Consider the following 18,540-nt stretch of genomic DNA (forward strand, 5'->3'; position numbering starts at 1 on the left):
TTGTGAGGCCTTGCCTTCCTGAGGATGTGCTCCTATTACTGACTCTGAGAGCTCCCTTCCAGCCCCTTGTTGCTTCATCTCGATTGGAAATGATGGGCCTGTGGCCCTGTTGGCTTCTTTGGTGTCTGAAGCTCTCAGCACCTAGCCCAGCAGTCCCACTCGGTAGACATTTGGTGAGGGGCAGAGCAGGTTTTTGCAGAGGGCTTACATTTGGCCATAAGAATTTCTGTTAAAGAGTTAGATGGGGCCAGGCTCAGTGGCTCACACCTGTAATCCCAGCACTTTGGGAGGCCGAGGCAGGTGGATCACAAGGTCAGGAGTTCAAGATCAGCTGGGCCAAGATGGTAAAACCGAGTCTCTACTAAAAATACAAATAATTATCTTGGTGTGGTGTCAGGCGCCTGAAATCTCAGCTACTCAGAAGGATGAGGCAAAGAATTGCTTGAACCCAGGAGGCAGCGGTTGCAGTGAGCCAAGATCGTGCCACTGCACTCCAGCGTGGGCAACAGAGAAAGACCCCATCTCAAAACAAACAAACAAAGAGTTGGATGGTACTGCCCTCAGACCTGGATGAGATGGGCCCTTGCCCTGGGTCCTGCTTTTTGGAAGGCCTCTCTAGCCAGGCACAGTGGCCCACAGCTATAATCCCAGCACTTTGGGAGACCAAGGCTGGAGGATCGCTTGAGCCCAGGAGACCAAGACTGCAGTGAGCTGTCTGTGGTCTTGTCTCAAAAAAAAAAAAAAAAAAAGGTCTGGGTGCTGTGGCTCACGTCTGTAATCCCAGCACTTTGGGAGGCCAAGGTGGGCAGATCACTTGAGATCAGGAGTTCGAGACCAGCTTGGCCAACATAGTGAAACCCCATCTCTACTAAAAATACAGAACTTAGCCAGGTGTGATGGTGGGCACCTGTAATCCCAGCTACTTGGCAGACTGAGGCAAGAGAATCACTTGAACCCGGGAAGCAGAGGTTGCAGTAAGCCGAGATCACACCACTGCACTCCAGCCTGGACAACAGAGTGAGCCTGGACACTCTGGACAGCCTGGACAACTCCGTCTCTAAAAAAAATGAAAATAAAGGCCTCTCTGGCCCTCTAAAAGTCTGTGATTTTCCCCATAAGGCAAGGAGAATTCAGGAGCCCCGGGGACATGCCCACCAGCTGCCTGCATCCCCCCGTAGACCACTGTGGATACTGGGCACCCTGGATTCCCTGCCCAAATGACCCAAACCTGCCTCCAGGGCCAGTACAGGGTCCTCCCGTGGGAGGCAAACACTGCCACAGGGACCATCCTGGGGTTCCAGGGTGACTGTTTGGGGGCCTGTGGACAGAGTTTGGAGATGTGGGCTGGGGTATTTGCCTGCATGTGGCCCCTCAGGATGAGGGACAGAGTCAGAAACAGAAAGAGAGTGGAGGGTGGGCAGCCCCTCCCCTACATATTCCATCATGGAATTCAGAGGAGACCCAGAACTCTGGGTCTGAGCCTGACTTTCCAGGTTGTTATGAAGATATAGTTATCAAGCTAGAAGAATGGAAGATACTGTGTTTGTCTAACAGTTGGTAGCTTGAGTTGTAACTTTGATTTATACACAGAGTACGCGGACCTCTGTGTGTACTCCTGACCTCAGCCCCACAACATTGAGGACTGGCTTCAGAGACCCTCCCAGCCCTGCGATCTGACTTTCCCAGCACCCTCCCCTCCAATCCAGCTGACCAGCTGACTGCTCTCTGTCTTCTCTCCTCAGGATAGCTGCCGCCCGGGAGAGGCGACCCTGGCGCCCTGCTAGGGCGACGGCCCCTGCCCTTGGCCCGGGATCATGAAAGGCCTCGGTGACAGCCGCCCCCGCCACCTCTCCGACAGCCTAGACCCACCCCACGAGCCCCTGTTTTCAGGGACTGACCGCAACCCCTACCTGCTGTCGCCCACAGAGGCCTTCGCCCGAGAGGCCCGCTTCCCCGGGCAGAACACCCTGCCGGGGGATGGCCTCTTTCCCCTCAACAACCAGCTGCCCCCACCCAGCAGCACCTTTCCCCGCATCCACTACAACTCCCACTTCGAGGTGCCAGAGGAGAGCCCCTTCCCCAGCCATGCCCAGGCCACCAAGATCAACCGGCTGCCTGCCAATCTCCTGGACCAGTTTGAGAAGCAGCTGCCCATCCACCGTGATGGCTTCAGCACCCTCCAGTTCCCCCGTGGCGAGGCCAAGGCCCGTGGTGAGAGCCCTGGCCGCATCCGCCACCTGGTCCACTCAGTGCAGCGGCTTTTCTTCACCAAGGCACCCTCAATGGAGGGCACAGCGGGCAAGGTCGGTGGCAATGGCAGCAAGAAGGGTGGCATGGAGGACGGCAAGGGCCGGAGGGCCAAAAGCAAGGAGCGGGCCAAGGCTGGGGAGCCCAAACGGCGCAGCCGCTCCAACATCTCAGGCTGGTGGAGCTCCGATGACAACTTGGACGGCGAGGCCGGCGCCTTCCGCAGCAGCGGCCCAGCGTCTGGGCTGATGACACTAGGCCGCCAGCCAGAACGCAGCCAGCCACGCTACTTCATGCACGCCTACAACACCATCAGCGGGCACATGCTCAAAGCCACCAAGAACAACACCACCGAGCTGACCGCCCCACCACCTCCACCTGCACCCCCAGCCACCTGCCCCAGCCTTGGAGTGGGCACTGACACCAACTATGTCAAACGGGGCTCCTGGTCCACTCTGACCCTCAGCCATGCCCACGAGGTCTGCCAGAAGACCTCGGCCACCTTGGATAAGAGCCTGCTCAAGTCCAAATCCTGCCACCAGGGTCTAGCCTACCATTACCTGCAGGTGGGTCTCTGCCAGGGTCAAGGGTGGGGCAAGGGCTCTGGGGACGGCACCAGTTTTGAGGCCCAGCTGTACCAGGGATTCATGTGGAAAGTCATTTCATTCTGGGCCTCTGTGGCTCAACTATAAAATGGGGGGCCGGTGGTACCTGCTAATCAGGGAGTACTTCCACTAGTCATGCTCTCAACAGATTAATTAGTGCCTTTCTGAGCCCAGCCCTGTGCAGGGACTAAAATATGTTCCTGCCCTTTAGAAGACAAATCTGGAAGCTGTGCCATCCCAACCCCTCACAGAGCCAATTGCATAGCATTCTTATTGCCAGCCTCTGCCTGCCACCCCCATCAGACTGACAGCTCTTTGAGGACAAGGATCACATCTGATGCAGCCATGTGTCCCCAAGGCCCAGGATAGGGTCTGGCATGCAGGAAGTGCTCAGGAAATGTGAGTGAGGGGGGGTAGATGGGCAGATGGACAATTAAATGAACAGAGTTGGAAATAAAGACACAGTCCCAAAGATCAGGATACTGGGAAAGACATGGATGGTCATGTCAGTGTCGGCAGCACCAAGAGCTGCAGGAGCCCAAGGGGTCCTAACCCAGCTTGAGGAAATAGCCTTCTCCCTTCACATGCTAACACTGATTGGGGAATTCGCTGTATACCATGGTCACATGGCTTGAAAGTGGCAGAAGGCTGAGACATCACTGTGGCTGCACACTTCCACGTGACTCTCAAGGGGAGGGTGAGGGGCTGTGAACTGGATGGCTCCCCAGGGCAAAGCCAGGCTGTGGGTAGAAATTACAGGAAGCAGATTTTAGGTGGAAGCAGCTGCTTCTGTAGGTAGTGAGCATCTCATCTCAAGGAGAATGCAAGCGTAGGCCTGGCCAGCCCTTGGGAACTCTGATGAGAATCATTTTTTTTTATTTTAGGCAGAGTTTCGCTCTTGTTGCCCAGGTTGGAGTGCAGTGACACAATCTCGGCTCACTGCAACCTCTGCCCCTCCACCTGCTTCAAGTGATTCTCCTGCCTCAGGCTCTCAAGTAGCTGGAATTACAGGCACCCACTACCATGCCCAACTAATTTTTTGTATTTTTAATGGAGATGGGGTTTCAGCATGTTGGCCTGACTGGTTTCGAACTCCTGACCTGGTGATCCAGTCGCCTCAGCCTCCCAAAGTGCAGGGCCTGAGCCACCTCGTCCAGCCTTTGTTTTGTTTTGTTTTTTGTTTCTTTTTTTGAGACAGAGTTTTACACTTGTCACCCAGGCTGGAGTGCAATGGGATTATCTTGGCTCACTGCAACCTCTGCCTCCTGGGTTCCAGTGATTCTCCCTGCCTCAGCCTCCCAAGTAGCTGGGATTACAGGCATGAGCCACCACACCCGGCCAATTTTTGTATTTTTAGTAGAGACAGGGTTTCATCATATTGGCCAGGGTGGTCTCAAATTCCTGACCTCAGGTAACCACCCACCTCAGCCTCCCAAAGTGCTGGGATTACAGGCGTGAGCCACCGCGCCCAGCCATGAGATGCATTTTGAACGAGATGATCTTTGGGGTCTAACAAAGCCCTGAGTTCTTATCATTTTGTATGAAATTCCAGAAACAGTGAGACTATTTTCTTTTTCAATAGGAGGAAACTGAAATCCAGGCAGCACTTGATATGTTTAGGACTCTTGTGGTTCTAAAACTGCTTCCTTGGTTTAGAAGCATTAAAGAGGGTGATATGTGACCTGGCTTCCTCTCAAAATGGTGTAGTTGGGTCTGATCATGTAACAATGCCGCAGAAATACCATGAGAGGGTGGCCCTGTGGGCTCCGGAGTTCGTGCTGCCTGCTTGGGTGACAGGAGGTGAGTAGGTGGCTTAGCAACAGTTTCTGAGCAGGGATGTACAAGGCCACATTCCCAAGGGACAGCAGGGGTAGTGGAGCTGTACTAGCAAGTGACTTGTGGGTAGAATGCACTGGCCCTAGGCTGGCAGTTTGCTGGGAAGATATGGGAAGGCTGGACGGGGCTGGTGTGGGAGAACTGGATGGCACCTTTCCTTTGTGGAAAGTGGGCCCCTGGCACAGAGGGCACGGAGAAAGGTGCGGTACCTGTGTGGGTGTGGCACTTGGGGAGTGTGCATTTGTGTATGCAACAGAGAGTGGGCATGCTGTGTACACTGAATGTGTGGGCTTGGGCATCTGTGGTGACATGTGCAGCCCTACTGAGGGGTACGCTGTGTGCATGCTGAGTCGGGGACAGTGCAAAGTGGACACAGGTTGAGATGTGTGTCCACAGTGCAGTAGTTGCTGGTGCGAATGTCTAGAGGGAGGGTAGTGGGAAGGTGGGTGTGCTCTGTGTATATGTTGCATACTTGTGGAGGGGTTGCCATGATGAAGTGGTTGCTGGTGTGTGTCCTTGGTGAAGTGTGTGGCACACTGGGGGTACTCCCTGAGGGGCATGGGGCATATGCTTGTTCTGTACATATTGAGATATGTGTACAGGATGAGGCATGTTCACTCTGTGCACAGCCTGTATGTAAGTATCCCCTTGGTTGGCTACTGCCACCATAAAGACTGGGGACTCAGAGACCAGGGCTGCCCTCACAGCTGTCACCTTACCTGCCCTATCACAGCCTTGTTCCACGGACAGAGTCACTGAAGTTCGGATGGGAAAACTGAGCCCTTTTTCCAGCCCACCCCGTGGCTACCTCACCCAGGGAAACCCCTATGCTTTCTGTACCTCAGTTTCCCCACCTGGGGGACAAAGAATAGCCATTGGCTCTGGGACCCCATGCCGACGTGCCAGGGTCCTCTGATTCCCCCATCCTAGGCTCAGGCTCTGGATCCAGATCTGGGGCCTCTTTCTGCAAGTGCCTGGCATCCCTCAGGCCTGGTGTTCTCATCTGTGCAGTGGGATCATAAGCATCTCCTGAGACAGCCCAAGGGACATGACTGTGGGGCTCCATAGAGATGGCTACAGTGGAGGCCACTGTGCCCACAGGGCCTAGGGCATTGCTTCTGGGCAAACCCAGCCTGAGATCCATGGAGAAATCCGAGGCTGGAGATGCTCTGAAACCTGGGTATTCCTCCCAGCCCAGGGCTCTGCTCTGCTGCCGCGTGGTTTCAAAGGCAGGAAATCCAGCACGTGAGGCCGAACTCTCCAAGGAACGAGGGAGCTTCAGGTCCCGGAGATGGGGATTGTCGCCCTCTACTCATTTTCCACGGTGGCCCCGCTGAGTCCTGTGCCCTATCCTTGCCCCATCCCCAGGTGCCCGGCGGCGGCGGCGAGTGGAGCACTGCGCTGCTGTCCCCACGCGAGACGGATGCCGCGGCCGAGGGCCCCATCCCGTGCCGGCGCATGCGCAGCGGCAGCTACATCAAGGCCATGGGCGACGAGGACAGCGATGAGTCCGGCGGCAGTCCCAAGCCCTCACCCAAGACCGCGGCGCGGCGCCAGAGCTATCTGAGGGCCACGCAGCAGTCGCTGGGAGAACAGAGTAACCCCCGCAGGTGAACGCGCAGCGCCACCCCTAGGGTCCCACCCACAGGCAAGCCCCACCCACTATGAGTCCTGCTGTCTGAGAACCTCCCATTAAAATAAGTCCCGCCCGGCGCTGTGTCACGCCTGTAATCCCAGCACTTTGGGAGGTCGAAGCCGGTGGATCACTTGAGGTCAGGAGTTCGAAACCAGAATGGCCAACATGGTGAAACCCTGTCTCTACTAAAAATACAAAAATTAGCTGGGCGTGGCGGCAGGCGCCTGTAATCCCAGCTACTCAGGAGGCTGAGGCAGGAGAATTGCTTGAACCCGGGAGGTGGAGGTTGCAGTGAGCTGAGATCGTGCCACTGCACTCCACCCTGGGCGACAAAGGGAGACTCAGACTCAAAAACAAACAAAAGAACAGCCCCATCCGCGTGGAAGCCCTGCCCAGAGACAGTTTTCTCCCCTTCGGGTGAGCCCCGCCCACTTGTGAGCCCTCCCGGGGAAAACCTCTTTCAGTAAGTACAAGTCCTGCTCACCCGCAAGCCTCGCCCACTAAGTGAATCCTCACAGGTATGCCCCACTCTGGGAGCCTCACCTTCCTCCCATTCGGCCGCCCCCAGAAAGCCCAGACCACAGATGAATCCTGTCCCTCAGCTTCAGATCCAGGTGAACTCGCTGCTATAATGATCCAGGCCCCCTAAGTGAACCCGCCGTCAGGTTAGCTCCCTCAAGGAGATCCTCAGACTGGCCCTGCACTCTGATGAATTGACTTATAAGAGCCCTGACAATTGGAGACCACCCCCTGAGCCCCACCCACAGTTCAGCCCTGACCACAGGTGAGTCGCATCCTTTGGTAAACCCGGATAATGAAAATCACCCTCAGGGTATGGGTCCAGGGAAACCCCTCCCACAGGAGCCACATCCCCAGGTAAGTTCCGCTCCTACAGGGGAACTGTCCCAGGGGATCTTGGTCTCCAGGTCAGGAGAACCTGCCGTGAGTGAGTGCATCACCTGTAACAGCACTGCGCAGGGAAGGCCAGAGCCCTCTCTACCCTTGCCGCTGTAACTGATCCCTTCGGGGAGCTCTGAGATGGGGAAGGGAGGTGAATCCAGAAGCCAAAGAGTAATGGAGAGACTTTGCCTGTCCCAGTGCCTTCCTGAAATTCACCAGCCAACCTCCATGGTGTTGCTGCTGTAAGATTTGGAGCAGTGAGAGAGAACAAGCTTATTCCTAGATCTTCAACTACAGGTGACAGAAGCCAAGGCTTCATGGAGGAGGTGGCCTGAGAAGCCTGGGGAAGAGAACAGGTCAGGTAACACTGGTACCTAGGCAGGAAGAAGGCAGTGTTCTCGGAGCAGCTAGGAGTCTAGGTGGCTGGGCAGAAGACAGGGAATGGCCTCCAGTTTGCAATTCAGGATACCACCAGCCAATACCAGGTCTGTCCCTGTCTGAACCTTAGTTTCTCCATCTTTTTGGGGGGGTTGGGGGTGGGGAACAGGGTCTCACTATGTCACCAGGTTGGAGTGCAGTAGTGCAATCATGGCTCACTGCAGCCTCAACCTCCTGTGCTCAAGCGATCCTCCCACCTCAGCATCCTGAGTAACTGGGACTACAGGCATGGGCCACCATGCCCAGCTAATTTTTTTTTTTTCTAGACGGAGTTTTCTTCTTGTTGCCCAGGCTGGAGTACAGTGGCGTGATCTCGGCATACTGCAACCTCCACCTCCTGGGATTCAAGCGATTCCCCTGCCTCAGCCACCCTAGTCTGGGATTACAGGCACCCACTACCATGCCCAGCTAATTTTTTGTATTTTTAGTAGAGGCGGGATTTCATTATGTTGGCCAGGCTGGTCTCAAACTCCTGATCTCACACAATCCACTCGCCTTGGCCTCCCAAAGTTCTGGGATTACAGGCATGACCCACCACGCCCAGCCAAATTTTTTTTTTCTCTATTCTTCTTCTCCACCTTGGTGGAGAACAACAGCCAAATTTTTTAATTGAATTTTTTGTGGCCGGATGTGGTGTCTCACACCTATAATCCCAGCACTCTGGGAGGCCAAAGCAGGCAGATCACTTGGGGTCAGGAGTTAGGCACCAGTCTGGTCTACATGGCAAAACCGCATCTCTACTAAAAATATAAACATTAGAGGAGCTTGGTGGTGCACGCCTGTAATCCCAGCTACTAGGGAGGTTAAAGCACAAGAGTCATTTGAATCTGGGAGGCAGAGGTTGCAGGGAGCTGAGATAGTGCCACTGCACTCCAGCCTGGGCGACAGAGCAAGACTCTGTCCCCCTCACAAGAAAAAAAAAAAAAAAAAAAAAATATATATATATATATATATATATATATATATATATGGAAAGAGAGAGAGGGAGTAAAGATGGGGCCTCACTATGTTGCCCAGAGTGGTGTTGAACTCCTCGGCTCAAGTGACCCTTCTGCCTTGGCCTCCCAAAGTGCTGAGATTATAGGTGTGAACCACCATGCCTGGTCAGTTTCCCCATCTTTTTGTTGAGATGGAGTCTCACTCTGTTGCCCAGGCTGGAGTGCAATGGCACAAACTCGGCTTACTGCAACCTATACCTCCCGGGTTCAAGCAATTCTCCTGCCTCAGCCTCCCGAGTAGCTGGGATTAGAAGTGCACAGCACCATGCCTAGCTTATTTTTGTATTTTAGTAGACACAGGGTTTCACCATGTTGGCCAGGCTGGTCTTGAATTCCTGACCTCAGGTGATCTGCCTGCCTTGGCCTCCCAAAGTGCTGGTATTACAGGCGTGAGCCACTGCACCCAGCCCATTTTCCCCATCTTTAAGTGAAGAGGCTGAGCTGGAGGATCTCTAAGATCCCTTCTAGTACTGAGATCCTACAGTTCTATGAGTGACCAGTGGGCATTAAGGTGGGAAAGGCAGGAAGCCTAGGGTTTAGGCCTAGAATTCGAGGGAAGCAATAATAACAGTAGTAGTAGTAGCAGTAATCGTAACAGCTGCTGTCAGCACTTGCCCATTGGCCACTGTGCCTGACCTGGTACCCTTTAATCTGCATTACTGAATGAATCCTCACTGCAGCCCCAGCAAGCAGGCAGTGTCATCCCCATTTTAGAGATGAGGCAACTGAGACTTAAGTAAGGAGTCATGACTTGCCCCGGACCACCCAGTAGAGAAAGCTGGATTCCAATCCAAACCCTTCTGTATCAGGGGCCCGAGCTATAGGATGCTTGGATTTTATCCCCAGAACGAGGATTGGGAGAGGCCCAGGGTCAGGTAGATGTGAGACAGATTGAAGAGCTGGGGCCATGGAGGTACCGGTTGAGTCTAGGGGCCTGATAGAAGCCACTTGAACATCGCAGCAGAGCTGATGCCCTTTGGGAGCCCTAGACTGTAGAACTTGATCCACCTCTATCCAGCCTCTGGAAATGTCCCGGACTTGCAGGGAGGAAGGAAAGGAGCTGTAGAATTGGGCAGGGCCAGCCTTGGGCCTTAAATGCAGGCCGGTGCTGCCACCCCGTGGCTACAGGGGGCATCACAGGTGCAGACCACCTGTGCATCACAGATGGTCAAGGCCTCCAAAAGCTGGGTGTTCTCCCTTTGCTCATCACCCCCACACTGCCCAGGCTGGCAGTGACTTCCGTTTTTCCCTCTGCCACTGGATGACCTTGGCCAGTCTTTTTCCCTCTGGGCCTCAGTTTCCCAGGCTGAACAATGGGTGAGCTGAGCCCTGTCTGCTCCCCACTCCCCACCAGGAGTCTGGACCGCCTGGATTCAGTGGACATGCTGCTGCCCTCCAAGTGTCCAAGCTGGGAAGAGGACTACACCCCCGTCAGCGACAGCCTCAATGACTCCAGCTGCATCAGCCAGGTGAGGGTAGCAGGCAGGCTGGAGGGTCAGGGGGCTTGGGAGAGCACTGACTCCCATCCGGGAGGAGGACTGATGTCCAGGCCCAGCCCCTGCTGAGTGACCCTCAGATGTCTGCACTGTGCTTCTGTTTGGCCCTTGTTCCCAAAGCCTCCTGTATGTGTCTCTGCCCCACCAACTGTCCTGTGGCTGGAGAGCACAGTTATGAGGCCTGACCCAGGACGCCAAGGGAAGAAGCCCACACCACCACTGTAAACACAAGCTGCCAGCGGGGCACTGGGCTGTGTCACTTCTCAGTAGGTTCAGAACCATGAGGATAGGGAACTGGAGACCTGGGTTCAACTCCTAGTTTTGTCACTTGACAGTATGAACCCAGGATAGTCACCTTCCCTCCCTGAGCCTCGGTTTCCTGATATACCAGAGGAGGATGAGCATTTCTATTCAGGGGCTATTGAGAGGAATAAGTGGAATCATGATTGTGATGTGCTCAGCAGGAGGCATCTGCCTTTCTGGTTATTATTAGCATCTTGTGTGACCTCCAGCAAGCGACTGCTCTACTTTGGACCTCTATGCCCACCTGCTTAGTGGGCAGTTGGGATCCCAGGTGCAGGCAGCTCTGCCTGTGTCAGTGAGGAGCACACTGTGCTGCACATTGGATTCTTATGCCACCCTCTCAACCTGCAACTCCTTGAGCCCTCCACCATCCCTAGAGGTGGCCTTGTTATCCATATCCCCATTTCATAGGTGAGACAGCTGAGGCTGAGAGAGGTGAGGTCATGCAGCTAGGAGAACTCAAAAGTTGGGCAGGGATCTGGAGCTGTCCAACTCGGACCTGGACCTCAGCTCCTGCCATGTACTCAGCACTTTAGGGTTTGCAAAGGGAGAACCAGCTAGAACCGAAAGGCACCCCCTATGGTGTGGATGGGGAGATGAGCGCCCCAAGAGGGGCAGACACCTGCTGGTAGTAGCAGACAGTGGAGCAGCCAGGTGCAGGCCCAGGACCAGGGCTAGAGGACTGCTTAGAAGGTGTTGGGACCCCAACTCCTCACAACTCCATTATTCCTGGCCTAGCCAAGCCCCTCCTCCACCCCTGAGAGCTGGAGAAGGGTAGAGTGCCCCAGCCCCGGGAACCCCCTGCCCCTGCCACCCTCATCCAGGCCCCACCAAGTCACACCTAAACGGCTGTTCTCCAGTCCCATACTCAGTGGCAAAAGGGAGCTGTCAAAGCCACACCCCTGCTCCAAACCCTCCCTTGGCTCCCACCTGCCCCTGCGGGAAAGACAGAGTCCTTCCTTGGACCTGGGAAGCCCTGTAAGACCTAGGCCCTGCCTCCCTGTCAGACCCCATCCCTTGCCCTGCTCCAGCCACACTGGCCTCCTTTCTGCTCCTGATATACCTGCAGACCATGTCATTCTGCCCCGAGCTCTCTGCTCTTGCTGTTCCCTCTTGCAGGAGCTCTCTTCTCAAATCTTCGCACAACTGGCTCCTCCTCGAGTTTCAGGTCTTGGCTCAAATATCACGTCCTCAGAGAGGCTGCCTGTGATCGCTGTGTCTAAAGTAGCCCTCCCAGGCGCTGTTCCCTTACCCCGCTTAACTATCACTGCCTGGAATTAGAATCGTTTGCTTATTTACTGAATGTCTGTTTCCCTCTTAAAACTGGGATCTCCTGGGGGCGGGGGCCTTGCTGTCTTGTTCCCTGCAGTGTCCCCAGCACCTGGCACAGTGCCTGGCACAGGGCAGATGCTCAGTAGGTGTTTGCGGAGTGGACGGCATCCTTCCCTGTCTCTCCCATCCCACCACATTCTCTTGTCTCAGTCTTCCCCTCTGTGTCTGTCTCCGTCTGTTTTTCTCTCTCTCTTCTCCCTCCCCTCATTCACATTTTTCTCTGACTCTCTCCAGTGTGTCTCCATCTCCATGTCTCTCTGTGTGTCTGTCTGTCCCTCTACACATCCCATCTCCACCCCCTCCTGGGCCTGGCACCTGGGACACCTTTGACCTTTAACTATATAAAAAGACTTATGAACGGGCCAGGCTGGGACCCCAGCAGACCTCACCCACCACCCGCTGCCCAGTCCCAGTTCTGTCCTAGTCCAGGATCCTCTGACCCCTCACAGCCTCACCCTGGAAGCTTGAGTGACCCAAGCCACATATTTGGCCCCAAAGTCAGAGATATCTGAGCCTGGGGAAGAGCAGGCTCTGGGGTCCATTGGTGGGCTGCCTGCCAGATGAGAGGCAGCAGGCAGAGCATCCATGGTTCCAGGGGCTAGACCTAAAGAAGGACTTTTATTTAATTTATTTTTATTTTTATGTATTTATTTTTTTGAGATGGAGTTTCGCTCTTGTTGCCTAGGCCGGCTGGAGTGCAGTGGCGTGATCTTGGTTCACTGCAACCTCCACCTCCCAGGTTTAAGTGATTCTCCTGTCTCAGCCTCCCAAGTAGCGGGGATTACGGGCATGCACCACCACGCCTGGCTAATTTTGTATTTTTAGTAGAGATGGGGTTTCTCCATGTTGATCAGGGTGGTCTCAAACTCTGGACCTCAGGTGATCTGCATGCCTTGGCTTCCCAAAGTGCTGGGATTACAGGCATGAGCCACCATGCTCAGCCAAGCAGGACTTTGAAACAGCAGATTATAAGTCCTCAGTAATGCCCAGTCCTAGAAGGAGTGAGCCCCCCATCCCTGGAAGAAGCTGAGTGAGACCTCCTAGCCCTGGGTCCCAGCCAGTCTGGGGAGGAGGTTATACCAGCCAGCTTCAAGTTTCCTTGCAACTGACCCTGAATCCCCCACCCCAGCCCCAGCCCTGACCCTCCCATAACCCTCACCCTCTCTTTCTGCAGATTTTTGGACAGGCCTCCCTGATCCCCCAGTTGTTTGGCCATGATCAGCAGGTCAGTATGTTTGCCCTTCTCTTGCACCCTGATCCCAGAATCTAGGCCTGGGTCTTAGGCCTGCCCTCTGAGTGGTCCCAGCACCCAGCCCAGGCCAGTACGAGCAAAGCTATCACCAGGAATGCCACTTCCAATGGACGGAGTTAGGCTCACATTGGTGTTCTGACCCTCCTCCCCTGCCCTTATTGCTTCACCTCTGTGTGCCTCAGTTTCTTCCTCTCAAAAATGAAGAATGAGACAGGTGCTGTGGATGGGGCAAGAAATAACTCCAGGACTCCTGCCCTTCTCTCCTCCTGAAAAGCCTGAGTCAGGCCCCAGGAGACTGTTTGAGTCGGACCGGTCAGGGGCTGGGGGCTGGTGATATTAGCTTCCAGGACCCAGCCCCCAGATCCCTTAGCTTTTTTTCCTTTCTGGAGCCCCAGGGCGGCATTTAAGGATGTTGGGGTGTTGGAGTGAGTGTGGAGACTTTCCAGCTTCACACAGGTTGGTGAGATAGTGCCGCTCATGGTACTGTCTGGCTGCCCGGGGGGCACTGCCTCCCAGACACTCCTATCCTGCCCCTGGAAGTGGCTCCCTCCTCCCTCCAAGGCCAAAGACCAACCAGGGGCAAGAAAAGTACTTCGAGATCAACCCCACTTTGTAGCCAGGAGGGGACAAGAGACTTGTGAAGGCCACACATCCCACAGGGGCAAAACTAGGGCCAGACCTCCAGCTCCTAATTCCAGCTGTAGATGCCTCGTGTGACCCTCTCCCCCATGTCACAGGAGTTGTGTGTTCCTCTTTAACACGATTCAGGAAGTTGTTTAAAGAGCCCACAGTGGGACAAGCAACCTCTTCCCCACCTACCTTTAATAGATGAGTGGTAAGGGTGTGATGTGTTAACATACAAAGCCCCCGGGACAGTGCCCCCCACACAGTAAATCCTCAGTGATACACACACCAGAAGCGCTGACCAGCTGGCCTCCGCACCAACAACTTGAGAGCATCTTAACCAACGTTGACAGACTCCACAGAGCTACCCTGTATTTGTGGGTGGAGGTTACTAGGTGCATACTCTCTTGGACCGTATCCTAAGCCTGTGATATGAGTTCTCTCATTTCATCTTGCCCACAACCCTGTGAAATGGGGACTATAGTTAGCCCTATTTTATAGGTGGGGAAACTGAGGCACAAAGTGATTAAGTGACTTGCCTACATTCATATTTCGAGGAAATGGTGGGCCCAGGGTTGGACCCCTGGCAGTCTAGTTCCAGAGCCATGTGGTTCCTGTGCCACCCTGAAGCAAGACCTCATGCCCCGAGCAGTCACAAGGGTCTCTTCATAACTTCAGGCCGCAGTTTTGGAGGAGAAACACCTATCTCTTTAACACTCCTTCTGAGTGAATTTGGGTATGCCACATGGCCTATATTTTGATTTATCAGTGCTGTACAGTAGAACTTGGCAGTGATGGAAATGTTCTATAATCCACACTGTCCAACAAGGTAGCCATTAGCTATATGTGACTTTATTTATTTGTTTATTTTTGAGATAGGGTCTCACTCTGTAACCCAGGCTAAGTGCAGTGGTGCAATCATGGCTCACTGCAGCCTTGACCTCCCAGGCTCAGGTGAACATCCCACTCAGCCTCCCAAATAGCTGGGATTACGGGTGTGCACCACATGCCTGGCTAATTTTTTATAAGAGACAGGGTCTCGTTATGTTGCTTAGGCTGGTCTCGAACTCCTGAACACATGAATCCTCCCATGTCAGCCTCCCAAAATGCTGGAATAACAGGCGTGAGCCACTGTGCCTGGCCTGCCTGTGGTCTTGAGCAAGTCAAATGTGGCTACTGTGACTATGGAACTTTATTTAATTTTAATCAATTTTTTTTCTTTTTCTTTTTCTTTCTTTCTTTCTTTTTTTTTTTTTTTTGAGATGAAGTCTTGCTCTGTTGCCCAGGCTGGAGTGCAGTGGCGCGATCTTGGCTCACTGCACTCTCCGCCTCCCGGGTTCAAGTGATTCTCCTGCCTCAGCCTCCCGAGTAGCCGGGACTGCAGGTGCCTGCCACCACACCCAGCTAATTTTTGGTATTTTTAGTAGAGACGAGGTTTCACCGTGTTAGCCAGGATGGTCTCCATCTCCTAACCTCATGATCCACCTGTGTTGACCTCCCAAAGTGCTGGGATTACAGGTATGAGCCACCATGCCCAGCCATTTTTTTTTTTTTTTTTGAGACGGAGTCTTAGGTGAAAGTCTTGTTCTTTCATCCAGGCTGGAGTGTAGTGGCCCAATCTCCACTCACTGCAACCTCCTCCCCCAGGGTTCAAGTGATTCTCCTGCCTCAGCCTCCCAAGTAGCTGGGACCACCAGCACATGCCACCACGTCTGATCAGTTTTTGGATTTTTAGTAGAGACAGGGTTTCTTCATGTTGGCCAGGCTGTTCTCAAACTCCTGACCTCAAGTGATCTATTCGCTGTGGCCTGGGATTACAGGCATGAGCCACCATGCCTGGCCTAGTCAATTATTTTTGAAAAAAATTTTTTTAGAGACAGGACCTTGCTTTGTCCCCCAGGCTGGAGTGCAGTGTCACAGTCATAGTTCACTGCAGCCTCAAACTCCTGGGCTCAAGTAGCTGGGACTTGAGGTGCATACTACCACACCTGGCTAATTTTTGTATTTTTAATTTCTTTTGTAGAGCTGGGGTCTCACTGTGTTGCCCAGGGTGAATTTTAATTAATTTATACCTTAATAGCCACACATAGCTCATGGCTGCTATATTGAAATGCACAGATGGGGGCGGGGGTGAAAAAAAAAAAAAAAGAAATGCACAGATTTAGACATTTCCATCCACCCTCCAAACTGGGTGAACACCCATCTAGTTGTTTGACCTGATGCAGTCTCAGATGAGTCCACAAAATCCATTTCATGTAGATGAGGAGAAACTGACCCAGAGAAGATAGTGATGGCCTGAGGTTACACAGCTGAGTGGGACACAGCTGGCGCCAGGACCAGATCAACCCTTTCCTCCACATGGTCATTCAGCTTGTGCCCCTCCCCATCTGGCCCAGGCCAACCCCCAGGACGTCCACATCTTTGGCCAACTGACTCCCCAGCTTATCCTCTGTGGTCTTCAGTTACCAACATGGCCTGAGACATGGGTAAGATGGCCCTTCCAGAACCCTCAAAGGGTATGTGCATGGTGAGACCCCTCAATGCTCACACCCTTGACTTCAGATTTGCAGGGTCTTAGACAGTCATTTGTGGAGAAATACTTAGAAACTATCTACACGAAGTTGAACTAGATGCAAGATAGCATATAGCATACACACCACCATTTTCCATAGTGTCCATGGCAGACATCATTAATCAATCCTCACTGCAACTACCCTCACTCCAGTTTTATCTTCTCCTACCAGACGATTGCTTCAGCTTCATCTCTGGCCTCTGCCTCCATTCCAGACCCCTTTCCTAACATCCATTCTGTATACCAAGGCTGGATTAATCTTCCTTAAATACATATTTGGAGTGTTGGCTCTGCCTCTTCCTCACTGGGTACCCCTGGCGAGTGTCTTCCCCTTACTGACCTTTGGTGTCTTTCTTTGTAAAATAAAGGGATTGAACCATAAGATGGTGAATATCCAGCATACCTACTACCACTCCCATTCCAACATTCAGGACAGACATTACTAATTGATTACAGACCTCTTTCTTTTTTTTTTTTTTTTTTCTGAGATGGAGTTTCGCTCTTGTTGCCCAGGCTGGAGTGCAATGGTGCAATCTTTGCTCACTGCAACCTCTATTATAGATCTCTTTCCCACTGAATTCATATGTGACCTTAAAATCTACTATTAATCAGTGTGGACCCTGATTTTTATCAGAGTTAATATCCTTGATATTCCAACTTTGTCCTCATTATAGAGATGGGAAAATTGAGGCCCAGAGAGGTAGGGCTGTTTCTTTCTTAAGGGCTCCATCTGCCCATCCCATACCCTGAGTGAGATGGAGCTGGGTGGGCTGAGGTCAGGCCCCACAGACCATCCAGCCCTGCAGCTGAGCCCACTACCAAGAACTTCTCTCCCCGCCTCATGCCTGCCTTTGCCTGGACAGGTACGGGAGGCAGAGCTGAGTGACCAGTATGAGGCAGCCTGCGAGTCAGCCTGCAGTGAGGCGGAGTCCACAGCGGCGGAGACCCTTGACTTGCCACTGCCCAGCTACTTCCGCTCCCGTAGCCACAGCTACCTGCGTGCCATCCAGGCAGGCTGCTCGCAGGAGGAAGACAGTGTCTCCCTGCAGTCCCTCTCCCCACCGCCCAGTACTGGCAGCCTCAGCAATAGTCGCACGCTTCCGAGTGAGTACTGTGATGAGAGAAGGGTTTTTTTCCTTCTTTTCAAGGTGACCCTAAGGATAATGCCTGGTGGGCCAGCCTGGGAGAATTCAGGGAGGAATCTGTCTCAGGCTGACCCGTACCAGGGCGATGGTTGGGAGCAAAAGCAGAAGGCCTTGGAGCTGAACTTCCAGCCTCCTGGCCACTAGAGCTCAAATGGAGGTCCCAGAGGCAGATGCCACCCCTGGTGGGCATGGGAGGTGTTGGAGGGGCTGGAGCTTGTGGGGTTCTTTGTTGCTCCTTGGCTCAGAGCAGCCACCTGCTGTAGTCAGGGTTTATGGGAACCCGACCTGCCTGTTGGAATTAGGTCAGGGGAGGTTGGAACCTGCAGAGAAGCCTGCAGTGAGGGTGGGGTCTGCACTGAGCCTTCTCAAAGGGATGTGTTTGCAGGCTTCTCTCATATTCACAATCAGGGAATACCTTCTGGATTCTTGCGTGTTTTCTTTGTTGTTGTTGATTTTGAGAGTCTCACTCTGTCACCCAGGCTGGAGTACAGTGGCATGATCTCCGCTCACTGCAACCTCTGCCTCCCAAGTGCAAGCAATTCTCCTTCTTCAGCCTCCTGAGTAGCTAGAATTTCAAGCATGTGCCACCACACCTGGCTAAATTTTTATTTTTAGTAGAGACGGGATTTCACCATGTTGGCCAGACTGGTCTTGAACTCCTGTCCTCAAGAGATCCGCCCACCTCAGCCTCCCAAAGTGCTGGGATTATAGACAGGAGCCACCCTACTGGGCCCTGGATTCTTGTTCTAAATCATCTGAAGCTAACCCACATGTGATCAGAGAAAAAAGGGGACCCTGTGTAACTGAGGAAGCCATGAAATAATAGAAAATTGCATGTTCTCACTCATAAGTGGGAATTAAACAAGGAGAACACATGGACACAGGAAGTGAAACATCACACACCTGGGCCCTTCAGGGGCTGGGGGACAAGGGGAGAGAGAGCATTAGAACAAATACCTAACGCATGCGGGGCTTAAAACCTAAATGATGGGTTGATAGGTGCAGCAAACCACCATGGCATATGTATACCTATGTAACAAACCTGCATGTTTTGCACAAGTATCCAGAACTTAAAGTTTAAAAAAAAAAAAAACATTAAAATGGTCAAAAAAAAGAAATAATAGAAAATTAGCTGGGCTCAGTGGCTCATGCCTAT

At 53.1% G+C, this 18,540-nt stretch overlaps 1 protein-coding gene across 7 annotated transcripts in view; it reads left to right on the forward strand.

Annotated features, from left to right (window-relative positions):
* The window catches only part of DLGAP4 (DLG associated protein 4), a 170,022-nt gene that overhangs the window by 64,976 nt on the left and 86,506 nt on the right, over nucleotides 1–18,540 (forward strand). For all 7 annotated transcript variants that reach the window (XM_021665844.2, XM_021665846.2, XM_021665843.2 and 4 more), the window contains 5 exons: nucleotides 1,743–2,813; nucleotides 6,057–6,298; nucleotides 10,015–10,129; nucleotides 12,966–13,016; nucleotides 17,103–17,343. In XM_021665844.2, coding sequence (XP_021521519.1) covers nucleotides 1,815–2,813; nucleotides 6,057–6,298; nucleotides 10,015–10,129; nucleotides 12,966–13,016; nucleotides 17,103–17,343 — 1,648 coding nt within the window. In that variant the 5' untranslated portion in view covers nucleotides 1,743–1,814. The remainder of the gene's footprint in view (nucleotides 1–1,742; nucleotides 2,814–6,056; nucleotides 6,299–10,014; nucleotides 10,130–12,965; nucleotides 13,017–17,102; nucleotides 17,344–18,540) is intronic.

The sequence above is a fragment of the Aotus nancymaae genome, unplaced genomic scaffold (assembly GCF_030222135.1).
Source record: "Aotus nancymaae isolate 86718 unplaced genomic scaffold, 86718_ANA_hifiasm-v0.15.2.pri h1tg000029l, whole genome shotgun sequence".
NCBI lineage: Eukaryota > Metazoa > Chordata > Mammalia > Primates > Aotidae > Aotus > Aotus nancymaae.